Source organism: Paramisgurnus dabryanus, chromosome 5 (genome assembly GCF_030506205.2).
Source record: "Paramisgurnus dabryanus chromosome 5, PD_genome_1.1, whole genome shotgun sequence".
Taxonomy (NCBI): domain Eukaryota; kingdom Metazoa; phylum Chordata; class Actinopteri; order Cypriniformes; family Cobitidae; genus Paramisgurnus; species Paramisgurnus dabryanus.
Genome location: NC_133341.1, coordinates 37,285,892 through 37,306,260, shown reverse-complemented (window position 1 = coordinate 37,306,260; position 20,369 = coordinate 37,285,892). Strand labels below are relative to the sequence as shown.

Below are 20,369 nucleotides of genomic sequence, written 5' to 3'. Positions count from 1 at the left end.
TGGGCCGAGCGCTTCCCTTTTCTCGCTGCCGTTAGGCGTTCGAACGCTGGACAGGGGCGCCCCATTGTAGAGGCCACGGGACGATGAGATCGCTTCACCTCGCTCTCTGCAACAATAAGACTCGCACAGTTGACCGTATTGAATGATAATAGTCACAAATCGTACTCACAATGCTGCTGCTTCTCCAGCTCTTCTTTTCCGCTCGCCGCACCCACCAAATGTCTAGGCGGGCAAGGATCGTCCCGGGGCACAGTGCTACTTTCTGGGATCTGAAACACGCTCACAACATATGTAAAGTTGTATTAAGCTAAGGCCGGCAGCCTCTTGGTCTTCCCTTAGCGAAGTGTGTGAAGGCGGGGGTCTGTCAGACAAGACATACAGCAATCCACAGCAACCCACAGCAATGTACAACACCACGTCAAAATTAAAGGTTTTCACAGCACAAAAACTCACCCACCACGCTCAGTGCACAAAAAGGACTCCCATCTTCCTTTGCTTCACTTCAGGCAGATCTGGCGATAGATAATGCGGCCCAGCTAGTGGTGTCGTCGTTGTGGCTGCTTCGGTAAAACGTCCACTCGGCTCACCCACCACGCTATTATAGGGGCGGGGCCGTTTTCTTCCTCCTGGAAGAGTCTAACATACAGTTAGAACGATACACAAGACATTTACAACTTGCACTTGGTACTCACAACAATGTCAGTTTCAATCCCCGGTTTCTCTTGGTCTCCATTCATTAAACACTCCGTGTGTTTTTCAACCTTTAAGGTTCGAGATGCCTTCGTAAGTATACTAAGGTAATCAACAAGACTTCGGATCAACGTTTCTAAAAAGCCTCCGTTGCAGTGCTCCTTTAACTCACAGCCCCGTCCTTTTCGCCTCCCCTGGCTGCCGCACTCTTTCCTCTCGCTATAAGCGCTCTTGTGGATCAACGGCGCCCTCCGGCTCTTCCAAGGACGGGGCGTGTGGTTCAGTCTGCCCTAGGCAATAAAAAGGCGCTCATGCCCGAAACAAGTCTTCAGTATAACACCAAGGACCAGCCGGGTGCAGTGCTCCTTTAACTCGCTCACAGCTCCGTCCTCTTTTGCCTCTCTTGGCTGCCGTACTCTCTCCTCTCGCTCTAAGCGCTCTGTGGATCAACGGCGCCCTCCAGCTCCTCCGAGGACGGAGCGTGTGATTTGGGTCTGCCCTAGGCAGTAGTGGACCTCGTGCCTGAAACAACCACTCTCCCCTTGTGTGCTGCTACAGCTCCATTTATGTGGCCTGTCCTCATCTCTTCCTCCAATCAGAGCTGCTACTTTAATGTGCTGCACCTGTGGCTCGTTTCTGCATAATTTGCGTTGCCCGGGAGACTAGGAAGTGAAGGGTGCGTTTAAAAATTCTGTCCGGGCGGAACCTCTCCTCTCCATTTTCGGTTCCGCCCTAAGTCACCCGGTGACACTACAATATTAAGAAAATTAGACCTTTCCTAAATGAGCCCCTCTACGCAGGTCCTAGTCCAAGCTCTTGCCCTGTCCAGGCTGGACCAGAGTCGTATAATAACAGAGTTACGAAACGCTTTGATCTCGCCGCCGCTCGGTCACGTGATTCATGTAACGTTCTACAGTTCCAAACCAAGCAGGGCTGTCAATCTGTTTGCATAGGTTTTCAGCTATTTTAGGTAAATATTAGCTTGTAATGGGAATTGATCACTATACTTACTATGTTTATAACGTTTTTTTTTACTAGGGAGTGATGGAAATACAGTAAATCAGTTAATAAAGATAAACAGTTAATTGTGACCCAAAGATAACTGTGGTTATCTATACCAACTACAGCAACACAGTTTATCTTTTATTTTTGTAGCAAAATATGGCTATATAAATGGCTATGAATCTGCTAAAAACATAATTCCTACACTTTTACTATATTAAAATCACAAAAAAGATCGCCAACACGGTTATTTGTAACAGTGAAGCATAACAGAAACACACTAAATTCATATTTAATTGTATTTATAGTACACATTAAATGTTAATATAATTATACATGATTTTCGAGGATACATCACTCGTATTACTTACCAAACACAATGAAACACATAGCAGCAAAGCAGTGTGACTTTCTTATAAGGCCTTTAGCTTGTCGCTGTTGCCCCCTAGTGTTACTCGTAATATATAAAAAAGATAAGTATAAAGTAGATGGCCACCAGTAATACAATTTTAAACCATAAAATCTATATTATTCACACATTATACACAACTCATTCAAATCTAAAAATTTTACTAGTTATTATTAACGATAATCATTACCTACAGCAGAGTTCATAAAATATCACTGTTGACTATATTAATGAAATGTCCGAAAATGTAAAGAGAAACGGTAATTTCATCGATTTACCAGCAGGTGCCATTGAAATGAATGGGCTTCAGTGCTGCGTTTGGAACTATGCGTCACTACCGGTCACTACATGAAACGCTGTTACTTCCGCATTCCATTCTTACAACGGACGTCTATGTGAGTGTCGTAACTCTATTATTATACGACTCTGGGCTGGACTACTGCAATATGCTACTGGCTGGGCTTTCAGCCTGCACAACCAAACCCGTACAGATGATTCAGAACGCAGCGGCAAGAGTGGTCTTCAATGAACCAAAGAGGGCGCACGTCATTCCTCTCTTTGTCAAGTTACACTGGCTTCCTATAGCAGCTCACATCAAATATAAAGCTCTGTTCCCTCCTTGAAAACCACCACTGGGTCAGCACCCCCTTACCTTCGCTTACTTATAGAGCCTTATGTACCCTCTCGATCACTGCGCTCTGCCACCGAACGATGGCTTGTGGTGCCATCTCAAAAAGGGAAAAAAACACTAGCGCGTACCTTCTCAGGAGCTGTTTCACAACTGTGGAATGATCTGCCGGTCGTGACACGATCTGCCGACTCTGTAGTTGTCTTTAAGACTTTGCTAAAAACCCCTTTACTTCCACCATAACCACACTTCCTAATACAGTACTTACTATCTTTCTCTGTTTTTCCTTTCTCTTTATTTGTAAATTTCTTAAAAAAAATTACTAACCAACCCTTAGCTATGTATATTGTGTTGGACTTGATAAGACATTTCCAGTGCACTTATGTATTGCTGTTCTTATGTTGCCATAATTGCTTCTATTGTTTACCTCAGACAAAAGCGTCTGCTAAATCAGTGGTTCTTAACGTTATTCCTGAAGGCCCTCTGCTCTGCACATTTTGTATGTCTCCCTTATTTAACACAAATCATCAGCTCATTAGAAGAGATCTCTATGAACTGAACTGAGTCTGTCAGATAAAAGAGACATGCAAAATGTGCAGAGCATTGGGCCTCCAGGAACGGAGTTAAGAAACATTGTGCTAAATGACTAAATGTAAATGTTAAACTGAGGGTCTTCTTCCTCCTTTTAGTTTTCAGCTTACATATTCCACCATCTAAATGAGGAATCAGCACAGAGTGAGCACAACTGGCTTTTTTAGGTGATGAGAGCGGAGACTCTCATTGATTTATAACACGTTATGCCCAAAACACACATTACTAATTACATGAATAGAAACAACGCTTTTAGACTATGCTTGGCACACAAACCATTTTTACAATCGTAATTAGAAAAAGTAGATTTTCAACACTTTTCGACCGTGCGCTTTAGATAATGCGCTTAGATTGTTAAAATAAGGCCCATCAACTGTTTCCACGATTTGTTTATTTTTTTGCATGTTAAATATCAAAGGATTGTATTTATTAGTAATCATTATTTGAGCTGTGAATAGTCATTAGGATGCTTTTGGGATAGTTTTGAATGTGTATTGGGCTGGCTCTGTGCAGACGTTTAGTTCAGATTATATAGAATGTACATGTCACAGGTCGGAGAAGCGGACCGCCCGTCGCGGGTCACGCTCCTCCTAGTTCCACCCCAAGGAGGTCCCAAAACACCCCAATGACCAGACCGACACAGTATTAAAATTTGACAACTTTTATTAAATATTAAAATCTCTTAGGGGGAAAATTAAATAGTTAAAAGGACATCATCCTCGTGTTCGTTCGCTTTCTCTCTCCACAGGCTGCGGGCTCTCCACTTGGGACAACATACAGTAAGTACGGCACAGACAGGGTTCTCCTCGTGTTCGTTCTCCTTCTCTCTCCACCGGCTGCGGGCTCTCCACTTGGGACAACGTACAGCAAGTACGGCACAGACAGGGTTCTCCTCGTATTCGTTCGCTTTCTCTCTCCACAGGCTGCGGGCTCTCCACTTGGGACAACGTACAGCAAGTACGGCACAAACAAGGTTCTCCTCGTGTTCATTCTCTTTCTCTCTCCACAGGCTGCAGGCTGGGACACACAGATACAATTATTCAAACGCTGATTGGTCCTCACCTATCCTACTTTGGGACAACGTACAATAAGTACGGCACAGACAGGATTCTCCTTGTGTTCGTTCTCTTTCGCACTCCACAGCGACACTCTTGAACAGATGGCAGTCAGCTTTCACAGATGGATGATTTTGATCTGGAAAAGTGGTGGACTTACGGTAACCGGACTCTCTCTATTTGCTAGATGATTCGAGACTGTAGTGATGTCACGTTGGGGACAAGCCCTCTCAATGATCGCTGCGGTTGCAGAGGGGAAAATGCCACGCTGTCTCACCAAGCCGAGTGCTGCCCTCTCCTCGCCATTTGCTAGGCGGTAGAACACGGGACAGACGGGATCTACTACACCTCTCTCTGCAACAGTAAGTGTTATAGAAGAATGTACAAGCAGCATTCATTCTTAGTTGTACTCACGCAGCCTCTAGGGGTCCAACTCTTCACCACCACTCTTAAAATAAACCCGGATGCACAGAAACGACTGCTACAAACACCACAATAATACTATATGTCCAGAGCGTACTCACAACATATGCCAGATAATAGTAACTGGGACCGGCAGCCTCTTCGTTCTCTTACGGCGAGGTGAGCGAAGGCGGGGGTTTTCTGACAGTACACACACAGCAGTACACAGCACCACGTCAAAGTGAAATTTCCACAACAACACAAATTCACCCACTGCACTCCAAGTGAACACTTAGGACGCCCGTCTTCCTCCACTTCACCGGGTTCTGTTTGGCGATGTTTGGCACGGCCCAGTCCATTTTTACGTCGCTGTGATAGCCCCAGTTGATCCTCCTTCAGCTCCCCCACCACACTATTTTAGGGGTAGGGCCGTCCTCTTCCCTTTTCCAGAGTTATTCACTACGAAACAGGTTAGTGCAAAGTGTGTCTTCAAACTTAGTTTTATACTCACAATCGCTGTAAGCTTCCTTCTAATGTTATCCTCCTTGTTCCACACAGGCGATCAACTCTAGCCACACAGAATGGGGCGTTTCTTCCCCCAACAGGATTGCACAGCAAATTCACTTATGTCACAATATCTTCAGTATATGGAAAACACTCACGCTAACTCCACTTCTCCTTTTGTTTTGTTTCAGTTCCCAGTATTCTCCGATCGTCTTCCAACCATTAAGGTTTACTACGTCCCATACAGCCACGCCAGCTTCAGCTGAACTCCTTCACACGACCACGCCGTCCTTCCGCCCGGACCAGCCCCGCACTCTTTCCGCCCGCTTCCTAGCGGTTGCCGCATCAGCGGAGCCAGCGAGCTCTTCGGAGGCTCGTGTTTACGGTCTCGCCCAAGGCGGAAGTTCACTCTCCCGAAATCGCGCGCCTTCTGCTTCTTCAGCCCGTCTTTTAAGTCTGCATTAATCATATCCCCCGCCCAGTCAATAATCGCTGCCTCCTTTGCACACCTGTGATGAATCTGGCCTAATTTCGCTGCCATGGAAACCCAGGAAGTAAACGGGGGTTTGATAAATTTGCTCCGGGCGGAACCTCTCCTCTCTATTTTTGGTTCCGCCCTAAGTCACCCTGTGACATACATGTAAACAAACATTTTTATCAGCCTGCTATGTTCAGGTTACATGTAAACTGTACTGTAAATGTGTTCATCGTGAACATTTGCATTCTACCTAGCTACACGCCAACAGCTTCTCTTATTCCATTAATAATAATCATTTGGGAATTAAGGTAGATCAGGTAAGATTAATAATAAACGGAGAATTTGTGAATTAAGAATAATATTGAATCAAATATTTAAATGTCTATGATCACAAAGGAATCATTTAACTTAACAAATAAGCAAGGAATAATTGACGACGGGACATTGAATTATTTGAAAATAATGCACACCTAAGATTATAAAAGTAAAATATGATGGACCAGAAAAGGTCTAGCCTAAGCAATCCGGTGCACAGGTTAGAAAAAGGAAGGGAAGAAACGTGCAAAAGATGTAGTTATTTTACTCCTAATAAATATTATATGTATATTATGAAATTTAAAATCTTTAACTTTATGTTGCTTAGCCTACTAAAAAAATCACAACCGCACTATTCTAATCTGGATGTATTTAACGGATTACATTGTTGATATGATTAACTTTCTAAGTATGATACATTGTGCATGCTGACATATGCATTTGGATAAAGAGATAATTCAACCAAAAACCACAATTGTCTTTATTAGTATTATGTTAGACTGTATTTAATGCACATCTACAGGCTCTTAACAAGAACACCTCTGTGGCCCTGCTATCATAATAAATCCTGGGCAGATGTAAGTAGGGTTGCCATCTTTGATTTGTGAAAAACCGGGACACTCAGATGAAATGTATTTTTGTTTTGTTTTTTGGAGGGGGGGTCAACTAATATTTGCAAATATACTATGTTAACAGTTGTAGGACTCTATTCCCTCTCTAACCTATATTTGTCCTGACGTAGATGCTTTCCCTGAAGTAGATGCACTCACTCTGGACTCCTTTCTACATTAAAGGCGAAGTCCATGATGTTTGAAAGCCAATGTTGATATTTGAAATCACATAAACAAACACGCCCCTACCCCAATAGAATCTGGACCTTCTGTTGCTAAACCTGCCCCACACATACGCAATCCGGCAAGTATGCCGGTTAGTAGACACGCTCCTTACTGCTGATTGGCTATAAGTGTGTTTTGGTTGTCGGCCCGACCCCTTTTCCAAAGCGTTTTTCAAACTTCGTGGACTCCGCCTTTAAATACATACATTAAATACATTTTTGTATAAATATTGTGTAAACATATACTGCATAATTATATTCTATTATAAAATATAATCATTTGTACAAATATAGGATATATTCTTTAGCAATTAAAACATGATTACATGTATTATAATAGATTATAAACAACTTTTTGTTTTTGTTAACTTAGTAAATTTGGGCAACCTAAAACTGACATTTCTCACCTCTTTTTCCATGTGTATTTCTCATCCCTTTTTGCTGCCTGCAGAAGTCTTGGCTGTCCCTCAATAAATGCTTTAAACTCCAAGCATGATAATTTAAAGTTTAATCTAACTTGAAGTTCAGCTTTGACCAACCCACTGATCGTTTTAAAAGCTGACTAGCAACTTAACTCAAACTATTTCATCCAGGATGTGTGTGTGGAATCTGTGGATGCGACGCGTGCGACCAACCGACAGCATAGGTAGTTGCTAGGCGATAAGTTGAGCTTCCAATCAAATAAAAGTAAACGCCTGGCCAATCCACTGTGTTACCTGTTCTATTTTACCCGGTTACAGACACAGGATTGGATGAACACAGAAACAGTGGAAGGAAACGCTTTAATTTGAAACCAGGAAATTCTGCTTTAAAAGTTCATTTTCACAAAAAACTGGGACAATTCGTGTTCTGGGAAAGAATATACATTTTCCGGGACAGTGACTCAAAAAAGAGAACAATCCTGGAAAAACCAGGACGGGTGGCAACGCTAGGTGTAAGTGATAACCCTAACACAAAAAATGTAAGACAGACAGGGTTTAGGGGTTTTAGCATTTAGAATACATTGAAACATTTAATTTTGTGAGCTTTTGTTTAGAGGTGCTTGTTGGTACAAATGAATTAATTATTAACTGGTGATGGGATTGGGGCGCTGAATAGGGGGTTCGCCCAGGGTGGCACGCAAGCTTGAAAGCCACTGAAACTAAGAGACAAATATCCAATATATCAGTGGAAATAAAAGCATACACAACATTCAGAATAACCAGAAATATCACGTGCAGATGTTACTGGAAAACAAAATATTACTGGAAAACACTTAAGAAATCTTATTTTACAAGATAGAAAAGTTAATACACTTTAAGGCCTCGGCTCAATAACATAACACAACATTAATGTGTTGGAGTGATCATTCATTCAGATCCATTCAGAAAAAAACACTGGATCCTCCCACTGAAAGAGTTTTTACTGAAAGTGCCTCCAGATGTTCTTCAGGTGTGAAATAGAGATGTGCGTTTGTGATGTCAGATGAAGGTGGAGTCGAGTGCGCTGCTATCGTGAACATTGCGAGCACGAGCCTCAAACAACTGTTTGATGAGAGCAGATTTCTCCTGCTCCAGCTGTGCAATGCGATCGCTCTTCTCACTTACTTCCTGCAGGTAAGAAAATTTGACAAGGAGCTGATAAAAAACCTTCTCACATTTAAAAAATGTAATTGCTTAATATGTCGCATTTCTTTCATGTCAGATAGTTAAATATTGATTAATTCTGTTAACACTTTACAAGAAGGCTTAATGCAATAGCTAACATAAAAATAAAAGTGAACAATCCATTCAAAATAAATTAATGTGGATTTCAATAAATTTTTTAGACTTGACACCAATATTTAAATAAATCTTAAAAAGCTATCTCATGATGAAGAACATGTGACCTGTGTAAGGAGGCGGTTATGCTCCTTCAGGACGTGGATTGCTTGAGGAGGTGCTGGAATGGGGGCTGAAGGAGCAACGCTAGTGGACGTTGAGGTCCCAGAAGGGGACGTCTAGATAAAAACAGAGAAACACAAACATGTCTTTTTACTGATTATCAATAAAATATTGTTGCTCATTTATGGCTATTCTTAGTTTTGTACAAATGGGAGAAAACTTCTAGAAATGTTCATCTTTCATATAAAATGAAAACCTAGCATTTACATCTATGCATTTAACTGACACGTTTATCCAAAGTGATTTATAGTGCTTTTAATCATTATCTGTGTTCCCTGTGAAACAAACCCATTACCTTTTGCTAATGCAATTGAGCTACAGCTTTGCAACAATGTGCTATAGAATTAAATCTAAACTGAATTAATCTCAATTAGAAATAATCATATAAAAGAAAGCTTAATTACTATCAGGTATCTTTACTAGGGATGCACCGAATCCAGATTTTTTAGGTTCGGCCGAATCCCGAATCCACCGTTTAAGATTCGGCCAAATCCGAAACCGAATACCGAATCCTACTCGCATCCTTATTCCATTAACACAGTAAAACACATTAATGAATTAAACAACGTCCACAATAGTGTATTTTTCATTTTATTTAATTTTAACTGTACATTATGCCAGGATGACAAGTTGGAAAAACCATTTTGACAAATACTATAAGCCTATGCATAATGAAAGCGATGCGTTGCGACACGCTCGTTTTTACAATAAGCAAGCAGCTCCGCGCTGAAAACTATATTTAACTTTGAGTGAGAAGCTCCGCTCGTCAATGTCAGGTTTCACACGGCCGTCCAATTACAGTGGAGGAGGGGTGGGAGATTACCACAGCAACCAACCGGCTCACAGCTGAAGCATCACAGCTACCAAGCGCTCGGCTGAAAAACAGCTGGAATTTGGCGTCCTCAAGGCGTTTTCAGCCGTGTTTAAAAGTTTTGGTGTGTCCAGCCCCTAAGGCTCACCGAAAGAAAAAGCTCATCTCCACGTCAGCACCCGATGTGTGTAATCTACGGCCGCGTGACGTCGACCTGCGTAGCGCAAGCCTAGGGTTCGGTTCGGTGGAAAAAAAAATCTAGGATTCGGCCGAATCCGAACCCCGTCAAAAAGCCCAGTATTTGGCCGAATCCGAATCCTGGATTCGGTGCATCCCTAATCTTTACGGATCTTTTTATTGGTTTATACCAACCGTTGCTGAAAATGAAATTAAATCACTGAGGCAGCGAGTGACGTCTTGAAGTTTAGGAAGAAGAATGTTTAACCGACTCTGAGAAGATCCATTCAAAGATGCCTGATGACAGAACACGGCACAAAACAAACAAACATGTTAATAGATGTAAAACAAAACACCTTTCAAACTGGCAGTTATTTGACTGCTAATAAAAAAAAACGCACCTCGACCAGGGAGATGTTAATAATTTTAGACCAATCTCAAATCTTCCTTTTCTTTCTAAAATGTTAAGAAAAGTAGTGGCAACCAAGATATACGCGTTCTTAGTGGATAATAATACGTATGAAAAATGACAATCAGGATTTAAGATCCACCATAGCAAAGAGACCGTACTGCTTAGAGTCACAAATGACCTTTTATTAACATCCGATCGTGGTGAAATCTCTATTCTTATTTTACTAGATGCCCCGGTTAAATATGGCATACCGCAGGGATCAGTCCTAGGCCATATCCTATTCTCGTTATACATGTTAGCTCTAGGAGACATTATTAGGAAAAACAACATGTTTTCACTGCTATGCGGTTGATACCCAGCATTACATTTCCTCATATCCTAGCGAAACCCACCAGTTTTCTAAGCTAACAGACTGTATTAGCGATATTAGTGACTGGACGGCAAATAACTTCCTTATACTAAACTCCAATAAGACAGATTATTATTATTGAACCAAATCGCTCCAAACTAAATATGTCCGATTACAAGCCATAGATGGCTGCACTGTGGTGCCGTCTTCCACAGTCAAGAACCTAGGAGTGATGTTCGACAGCAATCTAGCTTTCAATAGTCATATCTCCAACATCTGCTGCACAACATTCTTCCATCTTAGAAATATCTAAAAAAATTATGTCATATGCTGTCTGCATCAGATGCAGAAAGGCTTATCCATGCTTTTATGACCTCACGAATAGATTATTGCAACTCGTTACTCGGGTGATGTCACACAAATCAGGTAAATAAGTTTCGGCTGGTTCAAAACGCAGCCGCAAGAGTGCTCACTCGATTTAAGAAGTATGACCACATAAGCCCAATTTTGTCATCTTTACACTGGTTACTGGTTAAATATTGCATAGATTTTAAAATATTAGTAATCACCTATAAAGCCTTAAATGGCCTTACACCTTTGTATGTTAGAGAATTACTATCAGAATACAATCAGTCACGTACAATCGGGTTGCAAAATTCTGGTAACTTAATTATCAAAATTATCTAAATGTGGTAAATCCTTTTACTCCTTAGCCCCGCTGTATTGTGGAATGATTTGCCAAAAAACGTTGAGAATCCGACACAGTCGATCAATTTAAGTCTAAACTAAAGACATTTCTCTTTAACAAAGAATTCACATAATTTGTCTAGTAAATTTACTCATCCTGCAATAGTTAGCATGTCTGGAAAAAAGGATTAGCAAACTCATCTGGGTAATATATTTATGCCGCTGTGGTTAGCCTGTCTGGAACCGAGTAGATATTAAACCACAATACTGAATGACACTTGCATTACATGTGAACGGCCACTACGCTAATTGATTTTGTTTCTCTTTTCCTATCTTGTCCTCATTCCTGAGGACAATGGGACTAACAGATCCAGCTCTGGCTGCCTTGGGAGGTCATCACGCCACTGATCTACTGGCCTCCCTACAAAGTGATGACCTGCTGATGTTAGACCACGACCACTGGCTGCCTATTCTACTTATCCGTGTATACATACATATATGTTTTACCTATTATATAATATATCCTCTATAGAATCAGCTATGTTTGGCTCTCTCCCAAGGTTTTTTCCCCCTCCTAGGACTTTTCCCACAGGGTTTTTCTCCTGGAAAGGTTTTTTTCAACCCCTGGGGAGTCTGCTGACATTGGCTTAACTTAGCATCCTCTTACATAGGTTGCATTTTTACTATGCTCGATAGTATGGTTAATATTAACTGCTGTATTCTGCTGTTTATGTTTTAAGATTTTACTGTGTTTTTTCCTGCATCTATTAATTTACAATTTAACAATTGTGAAAAGCTCTATAGTAATAAAATTGAATTGAAAAAATTTAATAGATGCAAAATCCTTCAATTGTGTCTGACATGTTTTCTTGTAAATGACCATCTTTTATCAGACTCTTAATGGAACAGTATAAAACAGTATTTCTGAATGATATGAGTTCGGTATTATGGGGATTCAAACTAAATATTTGATGAACGTATAATATGTTTTAAAGCACTCAGTCGGAGGCTTTTGCCTCTGAGCTCCTCATATCTATGTATATGTGTGTGTGTTTATAAAACAAAAGCCTTTTGCAGTTCAATAATGACAGTTTTATTGTGTTAAATTGTGCTTCCCTGAATCTTATTTGTCTGTACGCATGTGCGCTGTCTGTGGTTGTAGAGCTAATTAAGGATCAGTCTCTGGATATACTGGAGTTAGGGTCAGTTGATGCTTATTTCCTGTATACCTAACAGTGATAAAAAAGTAGTTCACTTAAATATGAAAATTCACTCAGATATGTATCCACCCTTAAACTTCCTTTCTTGAGTTGAACACAAATCAACTTTGTTTTTGTGTTGGTTTATGTTCGTGGAAGTCGTACATCTGGGATGGTATGAGGGTGAAAAAATTAATAAAGATTTTTTATTTTTGGGTAAACTATTCCTGTAACTAATCAAAACAAAAGGCCTTTGAACTGATGTCCTAAAGGGTAAGCAACAGCAAAAAATTATATTTCAACAAAAAACAGTCATATATTACTAATATGAGTCTTTTAAGTTGACCTTAATAGAAAAAATAAAATGAAAACATAGTCATGTGATCCTTTATGTATGATTGGTCACTTTTATAATCAACAGTGCCGCACTACACTAGAAATACTGTATCATGACTTATATATATTTGGATCACATTCTATGGGCCCTATTTTAACGATCTGAAACGCAAGTGCGAAGCGCAACGCGCAAGTGAGTTTGTGGGCGGATCTTGGGCGCTGTTGCTATTTTCCCGGCGTGAGAAATAACTCTTGCGCCGGGCGCAAATCAATAAGGGGTTGGTCTGAAGTAGGTTCATTATTCATAGGTGTGGTTTGGACGTAACGTCAAATAAACCAATCAGAACGCTATCCAACATTCCCTTTAAACGCAAGGGCGCAAGTTACATGGCGGGTTGCTATTATTATGACGGATTTACCAGGCGCACGCCAGGAGCGGTTCACAGCCGAGGAGACGGACGTCCTTGTACGAGGGAATCCCAAGCTTGCCAGCATAAATCGGGCACGCCGTGTAACGGGAGGTGGATCTGCCTCAGGACCTGACGCCAGCAGAGGACATTGCTGCGTCCACCCTCACCGCTGAAAGGGTTTGGGGGCTTTGAAATCGGACCCAAGAAACGCAAGGTCCAACCCCAAAGTACACTAACAAATCAAGTTCATATACATTAAGGTTTCTTATGAAAACATTTAAATTATTATTTACATAAAATAAACGTAATACAGCCACACAACAAACTTGTGAAAATATTTTAATCGTTATTTGCATGAGAATTTTTTAACGCAGCCACACAATAAATAAAAACTATCACCACAATGCTCACCACTATGATTCCCCTTATCTCGTGTATTACTATTTTTTGTGTAACAATTTATGATTTGCAAAAATAACTGTTGCATCTGTGTAGATTAGATGCAAAGTGTATGCGCGTTGTGCACGCTCTACATTATGGTCAAGCATGCGCCCTTAAAATAGCATAATGAACCACGCGCAACGCGCCACTGACTTTAAACTTTTTTTTTCTGGTCAGTGGCGCAATTGTTTTATGAAACTGCAAAATAGCATCAGGGATGGTTTGCGCCGGAACACGCCTCTTTTTTTGCGCTGAACCGCCCAAGGAGCGCAAGTTCATTCCCTAGTTTGCCGACGTGCGTTTGTGGAGGGAAAAACCAGCTGTGCGCCGGTGCAAAATACGAATGATACATGCGTCACTGACAAAGTCAATTGCGCTGGGTGCAAGATAGGGACCTATGTCTTGAGGTTTTTATTACAGACAAAGATGTCTAACACCACCTACAAACTCATTAAACCCATTTAAATTTATTACTAGTTCAACCTACCCTTGGATAATAGGAAACAGATCAAACAGTTTTTCTAGTTAAATTTCGGACATTAAGATTAATTTGTGTGATAGCAATAACAAAATGATGTGCCAGTGGACGTACAGTAGAGAGACTCTGTCCAATGTGTCTCTGGCTCTCCATAATGTTGTGGATCTGGGTCTGGTACCATTCTCTCGCTCGTTCCAACACATCTAACCCAGCCAGCAAAGAGTCTTTCTCTTGCTCCATCTCCTTCATCTGCTTCAGCTGTCAGAAAAACAAACAAACACCATCACAACTATAAATCTTGAGATAAATCATGCAATCAATATCCAAATGTATTAGTGAACGGAGGCAAACATTTAAATGGCTTTCAGTGTCAAAACACAGACTGTATTGGCCTCACAAATGAAGTTGCTTGAATGTTATTTACCACTGACTTTCATTAGACGACATTATAGAGAGCAGCAGCACACATCACACCCTAATGCACACAGACAGCATTTTAGTACATACTGGATTTTGTTTCTAAATTGTGATCATATGTTCAGAAGCCTTAAACACAGAAATCATCCAGCAGTATAATAAATGTTTAGTAAAACACTGCATTATTGACTGTAACACATTCATTTGACCCATGACATACCAACAACACTCAAAATATTACATATTTGGTTATTGTTAAAAAGCATAATTTCATCAAGATAAGCAACTGTGGGCAGCTTCTCAGCAGTAAAGCCACTGGGTATTTGTGTAACTGCTGATCTGGTGGGACTAGCACACACAACAGTCTCTATAGTTATTCAGAATGGAACCAAAAACCACAGCAGTCCAGTGCACGTAAATGCTTGTAGATAAAAGAGGTGAAAAGAGAAAAGCCACAGTGGTTCAATCAGACAGAAGAGCTATGCTAACTTGGATCACTGCTTTGTACTGTCAAAATAACTGCTCATGGCTGCAAAACACATTAAACCCTGTGGTGGATGAACTACAACAGCTTTCATTTTTGCACATATTCACAAAAATATAGTACGAGTAGATGGTACTAATTTGGGTTGTTTATAGCACAGGCCGGTTGTATGCTTTATTCTGATTGGTTGAAAATGTTTCCACAGGTGTTAATTATTTTTCTGTAAAATGCACACCAGTTGCGATTAATTAGATTTTATCTTTCAAAAGGATTTAAAATGATTTACAGCAGTTTCAGCTTGCACCTCAAACACAAGCTAATGGGAAGCTATGCCTTTGTCAGCTGTTGCGTGTTTGTGTGACGGGCCAATGAAAGAGAAAATCCTCTTTGTATAGACATACAGGGACAGACAGATAGTATCACATCCAAAATATTACTGCCTCATCAGTGACATATTGGATAAAATCAAATAAGAAGAACATCAAAAAAAATCTTGTATATGTTGTAAATCTCAAACATATTCACAGACAGAAATAATGCAGACTTATCTTTTTCCAACTTTACGAGAGTTACAAAAACTACAAAACCACAGGTACTCACTGATGTCAGACTCAACCAGAAACCAACCATTACAAATATAATCTTCAAATGCAATCTATCAGAATGTGACAATCCATACAACATTTCGCCTGTCTGTCTGTCAGTCACTCACCCAAAGGTAGAAGTGCAGAGCTCTGCTGGAAAACAGGCTGCTGCTCAAGGGAATAAACACAGTTGTGTAGGCAGCCCACACGACTGGAGCCAGAGATTCGGCAGTATCCAGTCCTCGGTGCCCGACCTTGACCTGACTGACCATCATAACAGGAAAGGGGACAGAGGCACTCGAGCCCAACAGAGATACACAGACAAACAGTTCTGCCTGAGAAGCAGTGAAGGGGATCAATGTAAATGTGGGGCGGAGCATCAGGTAGAAAAAAAGAGATGAATCCTTACTAAATACAGACTCAGACCATGTTTACATTAGAGCATTTGCATTTTAAAAGTGCATTTTAAAAAGAAAAACCATCCTCATCTATGGTAAACATTACAAAAATATCTTCGTCCACACTATACTCGACCACAAACACATGAAACATGACCATTCATACACACTGGGTAAAATAACTTTTTACTCTAATAATAGCTTACCTAACCTTTAGTGCATGTATGCAGCCTATGGGTGTTCAATAGGGCTGAGATCGCCAAGAATTTCCCGATACGGTACATATCTCGATACAGGGCCACAATACAACACACATCATGATACAAGACCATTTTGTTTACTGTACATTAAATAAGCAGTGTTTAAACAGTTGTGATTTTGCCATTCTTTTATTAGCTTAAAATGATAAAATCTCAGAGCTACACTACTTAACTCAGGGCCGGCCCTGGGCATAAGCGGAATAGACAAATGCTAAGGGCTCCGCCCACCCCCTGGGGAACCCGTTAGTTTTGGTAAACCATTCTCTGCAAGAATGTGAAAAAATAGCTAATTGAAATTTAGATCCCCTTGTGATGTCAGAAGGGGATCTTATTATAACAATACTGCCCCTTAATCTGAACTTTCCAACCAAGACACTGCCATTTAGTGCAGAGATCAGCTCATTTGCATTTTAAAGGACACACCCAAAACGGCACATTTTTGCTCCCACCTTCAAAGTGTCAATTTTAGCATCTTATAATTAATTAACTATATGATATTTTGGGCTAAAACTTCACATACGTACTCTGGGGACACTGAAGACTTATTTAACATCTTAAAAAAGTTTTGTGAAATGACCCCTTTAACTGCAATTGGGTAATTTGCACTCGAGATGCAAGGCTTAGCGATTGGTTAATTACGAAAAAAGGCTATAGTGTGAATTTGTGCAGAACTCGCTCTTAAAGCGAGAGTAGCCTCTATTTTTCTGACCAGAAAATTTCTATTTTTTATTTTACCTTTATTTTACCAGGAAGTCTCGTAACCATCACACATAAACACAACATAGTAAAAACAAACATACTTTCAATCATACAAAAATGTAAAATACGAGGACCTCTTTAAGAAAAACAACTACTTGTCTCCTTTACCACATTTTTTATGGTCTTAAATGTATTGATATACATGTTTCTAGATTAAAATCTTTTTATTCAAATTATTCCATGCCCATGGTGGATAGTATGAAAATGCTAACTAGCAGGATTGAGACAGAGGAGATTACAGAGGTAAGCTGGAAGTTTACTTAGCATGGCATAGCATTGATCCAATCTGTCACTGGAAAAACATTATGATCCAAACTGTAAGTTTTGTGACCCATTGAACCACTATTAAATGGTGAGGAGATCAAGTGTGGAGATGAGCAGGAACAGTTGTCTTGCATGGAAATCCAGATTGTTTGTTAAAAGAACAACAGTATCAAAACAACAAGAAAAGCAGAGCAAACATTGTGGTCAGTGGCCTTATAGGCTTTTTATTGTTGGCAAAATGTATCTTTGGTGTAAACTAATTGACGAACCCTGTGCTATGCCCTCAACGTTGAGTGACATTTTCTAATCTGTGACTTCAGTTAATATTTCATAATCTGAAGTTTATAGATATTTCAGTGTGTGTTATTTGTGCTTTGATAGATGATTTGTCTCAATATTCTGCATTAAAAGTCTTTTTCATTCTGGCTACTTTCAATCATTTCGCTACAAAAAAAAAACTGCCCAAAGGGATAGGTGTAATTTAGAAAGTTTGCGAGGCCTGAATACTCATATTTACTAAATTTAAAGTAGATTGGTATAGAAACTATATTTCCTTACCATCCCATAATCCACTCCGTTTGTGAGTGTGTGGCGTCTCTGCTTGTCTTGGTTCCTGCCATGTTGCTTTGACTTTAAGAATCCCGTTACAGTTTCACTCTGTGATCGAGGCAGACCAACGCTCTCAACTACCAAGACAAAAGAAAGAACATGAGACATTCATGACTACTGCACTTTAAATACCAAATAAAAAACAAAATCAGCTTCTTCAAATAAGAACAGAATAAATCCCACTTCATGGGGCTGGACAATAATTCAATATTAATATATTTCACGGTATATATATATATATATATATATACATACACACACACACACACACACACACACATATATACACATATACATACATATACATATATATATACACTCATCTACATATACACATATATATATATATATATATATATGAGATTAGTAAAAACATTGGCTTTGATGCATTTTTAGTTTAATGAACTAAATTAACCCTAACTTAAAAAATACTATACAAAGAAATTTTGGATGGAGAACTTAACAATCGAACTAACTTTTAGTGTGTGTGTGTGTGTGTGTGTGTGTGTGTGTGTGTGTGTGTGTGTGTGCGTGTGTGTGTGTGTGCGTGTGTGTGTTCAGTCCACCACAACAGATGTAAGTGCTGAATGTTGTTCTTTTTTGTTTTGTGCACCACTTGTATGTTCCCCTCTTTACTTCTGAGCTGCTTGTGTCTGTGGATTTATGTCTGGATGGACAGCTACAGGAAACTGTGTTTGTGTGTAGTTCAGTTAGTATGGCATTACATTAATAGAGCATTAATAATTCTCCACCAGTGAACACATACAGAGAAAATGCATAGATTGAAATGCGATGTAAGAAAGTCCCTGACAAATGCATAGAAATATGATAAAGTGAAACCGAACACATATGTAACACAAACATTAGGAAAGGCACACAGTGAAATAAAAGAATCACTCACTTGTTTTCTGGACACGAGGAGATTCATTGGCTCGGGTCCGACTGGAGTGATGCGCTTTTTTACCAATGCGATTCAACTCTGAGCGATATAAACACTCCAACCCTGCGCCTGAGAGCCCGTGATGTCGGTCCCGACACATCTGCCGGCTGTGCTGTGTGTTTACTCCATTACTCGGCCCAAGCGGCCGGACTTTACCCTCAGACGGGTTGTTTGGAGGTTTGGGTCGCTGCTGGTGGGTCGAGGCGGGCGCTGGGCTGTTATTCTCCGGATTGAGCATAGAGTTTCTGAGTCCCGCCACGAAACGATCAAAAGTCAGGCAACCGTGATGCGGTGCGACCCGCCGTAAACTCTCCAGAACACCGGCCGGTAAATCCCGCGTCTCCGCGCCTCGCCACCGACTCTCAATCTCAGACACATGAACGTAACCGCGTCTCCCATCATCAAGGATATCAAATAAAGTTCGTAAACTGTGAAGAAAAGCTTTCGGCAGACCGTCTGTGCTGAACTGCGTCTCCGGCTGCATGATCGGCGCTTTATAAACGGGAAAATCCTTTCGCACTTCAGTTTTTAAAGTATTTACCAATCCGTTTCTTTTGCCATTGGAATCTACTTCTTCTATTAAATCCATTTATTGTACAGTTTAGTAATTATAGTTTGCAAAACCGTCATGTTATGCTCGTCCTGCATGCAGTCTGTGTGACTGTGATTTGCCTGCAGTTCCGCCCTGCGAACGTTTGCTCGGTTTCACTGATCCACTCGCTCATTGGACAATATGAGAAACGCTTCACCATGATTGGCTGGAAGTACATCAACAAAAGTTTTGAGTTTGGTTTCTGGTAGTTTTAAATATAAAAGAGCCAGGCACTAAAACCAAACTTTATCAATATCAGTTTTTAGTACTGAAGCAAGAAAAATAAAATAACATGACAATAGTTATTCATAATAACTTGGGCCACATCCACTGATATCCACTTTGCTTTATAAAAGAGTGAATCTGTGTTCATTTACTCCTTTCTCTGTAAATATAAAGAGCTTAGAGAAAAAAACACTTTGACAAAATAGCTTCACAGCTCTTCAGAATCAGATCAAAGAAGATGTTACTGGGGGAAAACCACGAGCTGCTGCTAAATTCATTTACTATCAAAAATAATCTATTTTATATTGTATTCTATTCTATGTGCATTATTTTTCAGACAAACACATTTTCAGTTATTTTAGAAAATGTCTAAGATCTTTCAGTTGATATAATATCCACCTCCTTCAAGTTCAAAAAATGTGCATGCATCCTTCACAAAAGTTATTTATATTAAATAAAATATAAATATAATATATATAAAACCTTATAAATGAAAATAACTAGCTTCCAGTGGAAGATGGATGCTGGCGTATAACAAAGGACGTAACGTACAAAGCGTCATGATGTAGAACGAATGATGTAGAATGACAGTGCAGCCAGAGAGCAGATTTCTACGATTTGATTTAGCTATACTTAAGCTTTTTATTAGACTTAAAATGCATATCCTCTTGATGCTTAAACTTATTTAAAACTGTAAGGTTACGCA

The 20,369-nt window shown here is 40.1% G+C and overlaps 1 protein-coding gene across 1 annotated transcript; it reads right to left on the bottom strand.

Moving 5' to 3' along the window:
* Nucleotides 1-6,537: 6,537 nt before the first annotated feature.
* On the bottom strand, nucleotides 6,538-19,526 carry sapcd2 (suppressor APC domain containing 2). Its single transcript, XM_065283988.1, has 6 exons — nucleotides 18,808-19,526; nucleotides 17,856-17,983; nucleotides 14,246-14,389; nucleotides 10,015-10,116; nucleotides 8,777-8,887; nucleotides 6,538-8,498 (listed from the first exon to the last, which is right to left on the bottom strand). Exons 1-6 carry the CDS (start codon nucleotides 19,433-19,435, stop codon nucleotides 8,370-8,372), a joined length of 1,242 nt encoding a protein of 413 aa, XP_065140060.1. The 5' UTR covers nucleotides 19,436-19,526; the 3' UTR covers nucleotides 6,538-8,369.
* Nucleotides 19,527-20,369: the final 843 nt, after the last annotated feature.

Excerpts from the sequence above, each read along its gene's own strand:
- sapcd2 (XM_065283988.1), bottom strand. The coding sequence starts at position 19,435 with ATGGATTTAATAGAAGAAGTAGATTCCAATGGCAAAAGAAACGGATTG. Across the intron at positions 14,390-17,855 it reads ACGGAGTGGATTATGGGATG|CTGAAGCAGATGAAGGAGAT; the intron begins GTAAGGAAATAT and ends TTTTTCTGACAG. Across the intron at positions 10,117-14,245 it reads TTGGACAGAGTCTCTCTACT|GCATCTTTGAATGGATCTTC; the intron begins GTACGTCCACTG and ends TTCTGTCATCAG.